Below are 11151 nucleotides of genomic sequence, written 5' to 3'. Positions count from 1 at the left end.
GGTCCTCTTTGTTCGTACTGCGCAGGCTCGGCCTCCGCCATATTAAAAATGGATAGATCCTTAGGCTGTGTTGAGGAGAAAAAGCTTGTTTTTATGTGGATGTAGACATCTTAAATGTTTGTTAAAAGCCCAAACAATAAGGATGTCTGTGAGAAACTCGAGATATAAGTAGTTCTGGACGCTAGTTGAGACGAAGATAAACGTGGTATCCTTGTTTACTTCCAGATGAGTCACTACACGTGCGTAAAATTCTGTAGCTTGGTTTGGTACTACGCTTCGCTAGCGGGGAGTTTTCTGACATTCCAAGGAAGCTGTGGAAACTCGTGGGAGGCTATGATGGTGTCTTTTGTCGTGTTTGTAAAAGTTAACATCTATATAAGCTATTAGTGTTCCGAAAAAAACAGTACTCAATTCTTAAAATTAGTTTACGATTTAATCTTCAGCATAACTCTGCGATACCTCTTCCTGTCCCCAAGTCCAAATTAATCTCACCAACTTGTTTTCTACCCACAGTTAGTGAAATGTTTAATTACTTTGCTTATTTCCTTATTTTAGATGTTTTTTTCTTCCCCTCCATTCTCCCAACTCCACACTAGATTCTAAGCTCCAAAACCTAGGAACCAGTTCTGTGTTCCTTGTTTATTCCTGACACCCAACACAGATGGTCAATAGTTTTTTTGTTTGGTTTTTGGCCTGGAGTGGAGGAGGGAGGGGAAGAGTAGCATCACAGCTCACCTTTCCAACTTCATCTTAAATCACCCTGAAACTTTGGATGTGTGGACATCGTTGCTTAACTACTCTCCCCTGGTGGCTGTTTTGTTTTGTTTTTTGCTTGGGAGATGAAATTAATCTAAAAACACAGCTCAGTGATCTCTATCTTGAAATCGTTCTTGACTTCCTCCACTCTCCAATAATGATTCCTTTCAGGTGTCTTTAAATGTCTGTAGGTGCTTCTATAACTGTTACATGGCATTGTACTTATTTGTTTGCTTGGAATTTTTTCTTCCCCCTGTAAGCTTCAGAGCTCAGGACACTCCTCTGAGTTGTGTCCTCCCCTTATAGTACTGTGTATGGCAAATAGTTAAAATAAAAACATTAGAATTAGCGAATCTACACCCCTTCCTGCAGTTTTGACATTAACTTACATTTGAAGAAAATTTGTTTTTAAAACCCTCTTACAAAGTAATTTAGGATAAAGTATTCTTAGTTCCACTCTCTTGGGAAGCTAGAGATCTCTTTTCTAGAGGTGGCACATGGCCGCTCTGTATTGGAGTGAGCCGAATATGTTGAAATTAGTTATAAAAGCCCAGGACAAACGTTGACCAGACTTCTTGGAGAGGAAAAATACGCAGGAGAGGTGTATGCCAAAACTTTTTCTCTCACTGCCACCCCTACCCTTTATTCTTTCCACGCCGTCTGTGGCTTGGAAGGTTTGGAGGAGCTAGCTAGAGTCGATTTAGCTTGGAAAGAATTTCCCAGGATTTAACTTGAGAACCGGTGAGCGTGCTTTGCGGCCTCCGGGACGGCAGGTGGCGCCCCGACTACGCAACCTTACACCCGGCCTAGTGGGGGCGGGGTCGCATTCGTCCGTTGGGGAAGGGCGGGCGGAGGGCTCGGCTTTAGAGGCGGAGTCGGGGCTACTCGGCTTGTCACAGTATTCCGGTGCTGGGCTGCCATCGCTCTCCGTTCTGCCGGCGAAGAGCTTCTCTAGGGCGCTGTGCGTCTTCCCCAAGCCCGCTCTCCCGAGTAAGCCAAGTCAACCACTGATAGGAAGCGGGCCTGGCGGGGTGTGGTCGGGGGGAGGTGGTGTCCCAGGGTTGGGTTCGCGGCCCCGGGGCGGGAGCAGGGGCAGGGGTAGGGGCTGGGGCTCCCCGGAGGTGGAGGTCTCATGGCTGCCACGCTGGCTGCGGAGCCGGGCTCGCGGGGTTTGGGAGGGCGAGGGTTCTCTGCTAGGTGAGGTCTCGCAGACGCCGGGCTAGGGGCGGTGCCCGATTTACAGGGTTGAGGTCGGTATCTCAGATACAGGATCTTGGTCGGGGTTTCGCAGCAGTTCGGCCGGGGACGTGGGTTCCGGGGGTTTCGCTGCTGCTTGGTGGCTAGGGACGGTGCCTCAGTTACGCGGTCTGGACTCCGGGGCCCCGGCAGCCACCGCCGCCTTGGGTGCTGTGGAGACCCGGTTGCCTGACGACGCGTTGACGCTTCTTAACCGGGCCGCCACCCACAGCTCCCGCGTGCCTTCCCTCCCCAACAGCCGGCTCTCCGCTGCTGGGCTAAGCCTTCTGGAGCACTTTTCCTTTACTGGGTGCTGGGTAATGGTTAACGTTTATAGAGTGTCCGCTCGACGCGGTTCTCAACGCTTTGCTTTTTTTGCAAGTGAAATTTATTCAATCAGCACAGCGCTGTGAAGTTGGTGCTGTTAATACTCTGTTTTCCTTAAGCTCGAATCTCTTCTAATTGCCTTCATTTTATGATTGGTGTCTGGAATTGGAATCCAGTTTTCAGTAAATGGGGGACTCATTTCTTGAGAGCAGTGGGACTCATTTCTGGAGGGAAGCTGGCTCTCAGACAATGGGATTCAAAAGTTTACCTTCACTTCCGGCAAACAAACCAACAGTTTCCAAACACCTCGGAAAATGCTAAGAACCTAATAGCAACCCATATACGTTTGCAAAAAGCCATATATCCTCAGAGGGGTTCTGTTTTATATGAAAGAATGGTATAACACGTTGACAAGCAAGAAGGAATCCCACGAAAACCAGTGAGATGCTGCTTTCTTTTCTGAATATTCTTTCTAGGAGGACACGGGCTCTGTGGTGGTTAAATAGGTTAAATCCTCCCCGGGGATGAAATTTTAGGTCTCCTGCGTACAGGTGACCTTCTGAAAGGGAGCAGATGGCTTTAAATAGGCTAAATTGAAAAGGTTGGTTTCAGCACATTTTTACTCAAAGTTCTCAGGCACGTGTGATTTATTACAAACTTTGAGCAGATTTCAGATTATTCTTTTAACATTCTGATTTGCGTTCCCACTGCTATACTGAGTGGGAGGCAAAGGTGTTTGAGCGAGTGTTCTGGCAATTTTGCATAAGTGAAAGGCTAATTTATGCTACTGTTTTTCATCACCATTAAGGATGTAAGTTGCTAAAAGCCTTAATTGTGCTTTTCTGTATTCACTCTGTCTGTATCCTAACCTTCACCCTTCCTCTCTCCCTGCCAGTTACTTGATAGCAACATTTAGAAGGATTTGTCAGAATTTGGGTATGCTCATGGAAGCAAATTGATCCTGTGGATGTATCTGCTAGGAGAAAAGATTAAATACTTTTCATTTGGTGGAAAGATTTCTAGATGGATGGGAAATGAGAAACATTGTTCTGGTTCACCTCCTCCCTTCTCTTTTTTCTAAGACTTTCGTAGGCTCCTCTCTGCATCCCACGGACATATGTTATCACTTTCTGCTTTTCTGTCCTCAGCCCTGTTCTCCCACTCTAGCTTCTCTTTTTCAAAGGAATATTTTCTCCTATAGCTGTAAAGATCATTTTAAAAACCTACTAAACCTTACCCCTAGCTCCTGTCTTGGACTCTTGTGAATTCCAGACATATTCAAATTGTTTTCTTTATATTGCTGCTGGATCTTTTATGGGTGTTTCACATCATTTCCTAACCCCAAGTCTGGCCAGATGTAGCCCTGTGACATGGGGTATTATCTTGTCTAAATCTGATGGCAGGGTTCATATTTTAAACTTTCTGTCTCCTTAGCATCTGAATATTGCCCTCCTAAGAGAGGGGGAGTATTTTCTATTTCTTATGCTTCCAGAGTAGGGAGGAAATTTACACTTGACTCAAGAGAGAAGAAAATGGCAACATTTTCTCCTCTCTTTGTGATTGAAGAAATGGGGAGAAGAAATTGGGCATACCCCATTATTTCTGGGGTGTTTTTTTTTTTTTTTTTTTTTTTTTTTTTAGATTCACCAAGGCTTAACACAATGAGTAATGAGTATGTTTTGGTCTGCTTATATTTCTATCTAGATGATAAACAAAAAGGGCCTAAGTTTAAGAATTAGACTTTTTTTTTTTTTTCTTTTTTAAGATTGTGTTTGTTTATTTGAGAAACAGCAGAGTAGGGCAGGGAGCTTGAAAGGGCATGGGGAGAGGGTTAAGCAAACTCCCCACTGAGCAGGGAGCCTGACACTGAGGGCTCTGTCCCAGGACCCTGGGATCATAACCTGAGCCGAAGGCAGATGCTTAATCGAATGAGCCAACCAAGCACCCCTAAACTTGTTGATTTGGATTATGATAACCAAGTGTCAATTACTGGTGATTTAAATTCCAGTGTATTTTGGAGGCTTTCTTTAAAAAGATAATTACTGATGTATATAAGTACCATTGAAATATAATGAGTTAATGAAACAGCTCTAATTTGTTGATTTCTCAGTGTCAGGTGTGCCGTACATTTTATATGTGCCATTTAGTGTTTTCTTCATAACAGCTCTGAAGTAGATATTTCCATTTTACAGATGAGGAAAGTAAGAGGGAGGTTAAGGAGCATATTGAGGTTGGCCACATACGAGTCAATCAATGATGGAATTGGGTTTCAAGTCCAGATCTTTCAGTTAAACTGTTTTCTTAAGAACTTTATCATCTGTATACTATGTACATAGCTACTGGGGTAAAAACAACTTGATAATAAGACTTTAAAAGAAGTTGTGAATGGGGCGCCTGGGTGGCTCAGTGGGTTAAGAAGTTGTGAATGATTTTTACAATGTAGGGTGAAGGAAAATAAAAAATCCCCTTGAGGTTTCTTTCAGCTGATTTTCTTATAATTTAATCTTCAAATTATAAATATTCTTAATCTATTAGGCTGTACTTACCAACACAGTCTATGTGAGTCACTAAATCTTGAATAATTTTGTAGTTGAAATATGTTTTATGTAAGTTGTCATATGCTTGAAGGAGTGATAAAGGAAAAAGGGGTCATGACAGCTGGAAGCTGGGCTGTACTATCACCAAGGCCTTGGTGTTACTAGAAACTGGCTTGACACTAGTGCTTAGGCTTGTTGTTCTTCCACTGAAGATAAACAGTTGCACAGAACATCAACATTTGACAAAGCTCTGTGTCTGGGATAATCAAGAGAAAAACAATACCACTCCATAATCCTGTCCAAACACAGACAAAACATGAATGTTGTCCAAGCTACAGAAAACCAAGCATCCCATCTCACAGCTGATGAGTGATGGCTGCCTCTTAACCAGTTTACAGCTTTAGATAAGGTTTCTTAAGATGTCCAGTCATAGAATTACTCTCACCTTCTGACAGCCTTCAATCCTGAGCAAAGCTCTGTTCCCAAATCACCTAACAAGCTGCAAACCCTATTTGTCTTTTCTAACACCTCCATGTTAAGATACTCCAGATTTCCCCATGGTGAGTATCAAGGATTCATTCCTTTATGTAATGATAAATAAACCGAAGTTTAATCACAGTAGTGTTCCTGGTGGTCTTTGCAGGGCATTGCCAGAAGAAAGCTTATTAGTATCTTTGATTTTTCAATTTAAAGATACTGTAGTCTAATCAGATAGTAGAACAAAATTAGAAGTGATTAAATGTATACTTATATCTAATGAATTTGATATTTTAGTTATGGCATATAGTATACGTACTGCTATTGTTTAAAAATATTACTATGGTTACATAAAATGAATTTTAGAATTTATAATGGATGTTAAAGGTTTAGATTAAAGGGAAGCACCTGGGTGGCTCAGTTGGTTGAGGGTCAGACTCTTGATCTTAGCTCAAGTTCTTGATCTCAAGGTCATGAGTTTAAGCCTTGTGTTGGGCTCCAATGCTGGGTGTGAAGCCTACTTAAAAAAGAAAAGAAAAGAAAAAAAATTTAGACTAAAGGGAAATTTTAAGTATCTTTAAATTCAAGAGAGAACTTCCAAACTTTGAGTTAAATGAACTGTTAATGTAATAATTATTACCAGTGTTATGTGGAGACCTTAGATCAGAGTGAGAGGCTTGTTACTTTTTGTTTTTTAGATAATGACATTTCTGCTTACATTTTGTATAAAATTCTGTTTCAAAGTATGTATTATCCTATCATTTTATTTCTATTGGACATAAAGGAGGGAAATTAGGGGATTTTAAGAAGTGATTTTTTTTTTAAAACATGAAAATTACTGTTCACTGTTGAGCTGTTTTGAATTTTTACTAGGAAAAATCTTTTGTCACAATTAGCAAATTAAAAATGGCTTAACTATGTTAACTTTTGTTGGTTTGGAATGTATTTTGTTAAAACCATATTTTAAAATCAGTGTTCTTTTTAGAAGTAAATAATAGACTGAAGTTCATATTATGTACTATTTAATTGATATAAATTTCAACTTTTTTTTAAATGAACACGTCCATCACTGCCAGAAGTTTCCTCATGCCACTTTTTTTTATTTTTTAAATTAAAAAAATTTTTAAAAAATTTTTTTAAAAAAGATTTTATTTATTTATTTGACAGAGACACACAGTGAGAGAAGGAACAAAGCAGGGAGAAGCAGGCTTTCTGCTGAAGGCAGATGCTTAACGACCGAGACACCCAGGTGTCCCTCAACATTTTTTTTTTTTTTTACAAGATTTTATTTATTTATTTGACAGCATGCACAGAGGAAGTGGTGGGCAGAGGGAGAGGGAGAGGGAGAAGCAGGCTCCCCACTGAGTAGAGAGCCTGATAGGAGGCTTTATCCCAGGACCTTGGGATCATGACCTGAGCCAAAGGCAGACATTTAACCCATGCAGCAACCAGGTGCCCCTCAACATTTTTTTTTTAAAGGTTTTATTCATTCATTTAAACAGAGAAAGAGTGGGGAAGGGGTGGGAACAGGGGAGTATGCAGAGACAGAGGGAGCAGCAGAAGGAGAGGGAGAAGCAGGCTGTCTACTCAGCAGGGAGCTCAGTGCAGGGTTTTCCATCCCAGAACCCTGGGATCATGACTTGAACTGAAGGCAGATGCTTAACCAGCTAAGTCACCCAGGCACCCCAGTATTTTATTTTTTTTTTAATTTTAGGTAAAGCTTGCTTTTCTATATTTTTACAAGTTATTGTCTCCTAAGTATTAAATTCAGTATATGCTTTTTTTTTCCCCCTTTAACTCTCTTACATTTGAAATTGTTGACTAGTTCTTTCTTGTATCTCTTCTTTTCCTTCCAAATTATGTTGATTTGGTTTTCTTTATATCCTTCTTTTAAATATTCCTCTCTATTTTTTTCCAGCTTCTTCTGTAACCCCCTCAAGAGAACATTGCCTGACATTTAGTTCTGGGTCATCTCTTTTTTCCTTGTTCGCGCTCATTTCAACTTAAACTATTACTTTAACATAATCAACTCTTAAACATTTCGGATGTGGTGGTCTTCCCTGAATGTGTCTTGAATTTCTAAGTATCTGCTGGAAATTTCCATTAGCATATCTTTTTAACTCCAATTTAACATATCTAAACCAAACCAGGTCAAAAAACTTCTTGTGACCCACTCCCATTAAGGATTCTTCTTTTTTTTTTTTTTTTTTTAAAAAAGATTTTATTTATTTATTTGATAGACAGCGATCACAAGTAGACAGAGAAGCAGGCAGAGGCGGGGGGGGGGGGGGGGGAAGCAGGCTCCCTACTGAGCAGAGAGCCTGGATCTGGGGCTTGATTCCCTGAGATCATGACTTGAGCCTAAGGCAGAGCCTTTGACCCACTGAATCACCAGGCGCCCCCTGTTAAGGATTCTATCCATATTTAGCTTCCAGGACTTAAAACCGTTGTCATCAGTGACTCTTTCTTTCTTGCCACACATTTAATTAGTCACTAAGTTTCATGTTTTTGGGAAAAAAAAAAAAGGTTAAAAAAAATTCCAAGTTCAATGAGGAAAGAATAGTGTAAAAAAGTAATGTTAGAATAATTTTATATCCATGTGTAAAAAATTAAACCTTGATGACTTAACTGCACCATTTGCAAAAATTAACTTGAAATGGATCAGACTTAAATATAAGAGAAAACTAGAAAACTTCTAAAAAGGTAGAAGAAAATATCTGCAATTTTGGGTTAGGAAAAGTTTCCTACATAGGACACCAGAAAGCACAAATGATTCAGAATTGATGAAAAGTGAATGAATTAGTGATTAAATTAATTGGACTTCATACAAATTAAAAACTTTTGCTCTTTAGAAGACATCATCACACAGATGTTTACAGCAGCTTTATTCATAGTTGCTAAAACCTGGAAGTAACAAAAAATTTGGAGTACATGAGTGGCTAACCACACAATATATTATTCAGTGCTAAAAAGAAATGAGCTACAAAGACATGAAAAGACATGGAGTAACCTTGGGTGCATATAAGTGAAAGAAGACCATGTGAAGTCTACGTACTGTGTGATTCCAACTGTTTGACTCTGCAGAATAGGCAAAACTATGGAAGCAGTAAAAAGATCAGTGGTTGCCAGGGTTCAGAGCAGAGGGAGGAATGATAGGTGTAACACAGAGGGTTTGGGGGACAGTGAAGCTATTATGTATGAAACTGCCATAGTAGATAAATGTTATTATATTTATGTATGAACCATAGAATGGATAACACCAAGGTAAACCATAATGTAAACTATGAACTTTGAGTGCTAATGATGTATTAATATATGTTCATCATTGATAACAAGTGTACTAGTTGGGTGGGGGATATTGATAATGGGGGAGGCTGTGCATGTGTGAAGGGTTATATGGAAAATCTGTACCTTATGTTCAGTTGTGCTCTGAGCCTAAAAGTGCTCTAAAAAGTCTTATTAAAGGAAGAAGGCAGTAAGAAAACTTAAACCATACACTGAGAAAAAATACTTACAAACCATGTTTGATAAAGAACTGGTATCTTCTATATAAAAAGACCTATAATAAAGCAATTTAATTTTACAAATAGGCACAAGATATGAAGAGACATTTTGCCAGTGGTTAAATACATGGATCTACAAACGGCAGATAAACACAGAAAAAGATGCTCAATATTGTAGTCTTTAAAGTAATGCAGAGTAAAACCACAATCTGATACTATTACATAGTCAATGACAGAGGATCAAAAATGAAATGACTAAGATTCAAAAGCCTGAAAAAACCCAGGGTTGATCAGGATGCATTGCTGGTTGCAATGTAAAATGGTCCAGCTATGTCATACTTACAGGAACAGTTCTCCAGTTCCTCAAAATGTGAAACATGTTACATATGACTCAGTAATTCCACTCCTAGGTACATATCTAGCAGAACTCAAAGCATATGACCATGCAAAAACCTGAACACAAATGTTCATAGCAGCATTATTCATAAATAGCCCTCAGTTAGAAACAATCCAGATGTTCCATAATGGGTAAATAGGTAAACTGGAATTTCTGTACGATTGTATACTGCTTAGCAATAAAAATTCCTGCTACTTACTGATAGATGTAACTATAAGGATGAATCTCAAAAACATTTTTAAGTGAAAGAAGTCAGACTACATATTATATGATCAATTACATGATATTTCTGCATTAATCAAAAACCGTAGAGACAGAAAACAGATTGGTGGTTGCCTGAGTGGAGTGGAGTAAGAACTGACTACAAAACAGCACAGGGGAACTTCTATGACCCCCACAGGGTCATAGAGGCATTAGAAAATGTGGTTATGGTGATAATTACACAACCATGAATTCACCAAAACTTAGGGAAACTGTTCAGTAAAGTGAGTAAATTTATGAATTTAAAAATAGTTCCAGACCTCACTGTAAAAAGAAAGGAGTTCATGAGTCTATACTGATAATAAGCTGATAAAGACATGTGGAGGAAGGAAGGGCTTGTAGAATAGCATAAGTGCCAACTGGTAAATAAATACGCAGGGAGTGGTAGAATTGGAATATTAGAATTTTGTAGCCCTCTTGATTGAAAGATTGGATCAGTTAAGAATCACCAGTTGTTGCTACATCCAGGAAATTTTGAGCGGAAGTGTTTGCATGGTCTAAATGTATCTCCCTTTGGGCTGCATATTAGTTACAAGGGAAAGTAATGCAGAAATCAGACAGCATATAGACCAGGCAATCAAAAATAATATAACTAATGAAGGGCAAATGGACATGCATGTCTCTAATTGTTGACACTTTGAAAGGACTCATCACGACTTAAGTAGTATTTCACCTGAGAATGCATAAATTGAATTTCAGTTAAAAAGGTACAGTAGGCAAACCCCAAAAGGGGAGGTTCTATTTGAAGTGTTCATGTTAGTTGGGCCATATTAAAACAAAAAACAAAAAACAAACAAACAAAAAACAAACAGTATTATGAGACAAAGGAAGATTGTGGAAATGTTCCAGATTAAAGGAGGCTAATGACACATAACAAAGAATTGCAGCACTTGACCTGGACTGGATCTTGAGCTGGAGGGAGAGAAAAATAAGCTGTAAAGGACATTTGACAAAATTGGAACACGGATAGTGGATTAGATACAAAAAACAGTGTTGCTGAAGTTGATAATTATATTGAAGTCTGTAAGAACAAGCTAATTCTTAATATACTCATAAGTGTTTAGGGGTAAATGTATGTAATTCATCCTCTGAAAAATTTTAGAGGAAATTGTTTATGTAGAGAGAATGAACTTGTGTGCACAAGGAGCAAAGCAAGTTGTGCAAAAATCTTGAAATAGGTAAAGAATATACCAAGATTCATTGTGTTTTTCTTTTTTTAAAGAATTATTTTTATTAACATATAATGTATTATTTGCCCCAGGGGTACAGGTCTTTGAATCATCAGACTTACACATTTCACAGTACTCACCATAGCACATTGTTCTGTTCTTATTGTAACTTCTTTTGTTAAGTTTGAAATTACTGCCAAATAATTAAAGCACTTTTTTAAAAGGTTTTTGTTTTTGTTTTTTTGACTTATGGATCAAAGTGTGTGTGTGTGAATGTGAGGGAGAGAGAGAGATGATAATGGTAGTTGTGAATATTCTTTTTTATATCTTTTCAGATATTTAGTATGTATGTCATAGGTTTTGGGGGCGGGTTGGGAGAGAAGCAAGCGGGCATATTTGGCCAAGCTTATATGATTTTCTCAGTTTGATAAGTGAAATTGAATACTGATGTGGGCTAAGTCTACATGTTGTTAATTATTCTAAAAATA

General features: G+C 38.9%; 1 protein-coding gene across 12 annotated transcripts in view; it reads left to right on the top strand.

The window, feature by feature from the left end:
- The first annotated feature begins 41 nt into the window (after positions 1-41).
- CSPP1 (centrosome and spindle pole associated protein 1) overlaps positions 42-11151 on the top strand; it is a 168827-nt gene continuing 157717 nt past the window's right edge. For 5 of the 12 annotated variants that reach the window (XM_082719107.1, XM_082719111.1, XM_082719115.1 and 2 more), the window contains exon 1: positions 1587-1746. Coding sequence is in view for 7 of the 12 variants with exons in the window: in XM_082719108.1 (XP_082575234.1) it covers positions 226-239 (14 nt within the window). In the remaining 5 variants the exon portion in view is untranslated. Of the gene's footprint in view, positions 240-1586; positions 1747-11151 lie in introns of those variants that run through there. The other 7 variants (XM_082719108.1, XM_082719112.1, XM_082719113.1 and 4 more) reach the window with 2 other exon arrangements.

The sequence above is a fragment of the Mustela nivalis genome, assembly GCF_964662115.1.
Source record: "Mustela nivalis genome assembly, chromosome: 2".
Taxonomy (NCBI): Eukaryota; Metazoa; Chordata; class Mammalia; order Carnivora; family Mustelidae; genus Mustela; species Mustela nivalis.
Note: the sequence above shows the minus strand (reverse complement) of the source record. Positions and strands in the feature narration are given on the sequence as shown.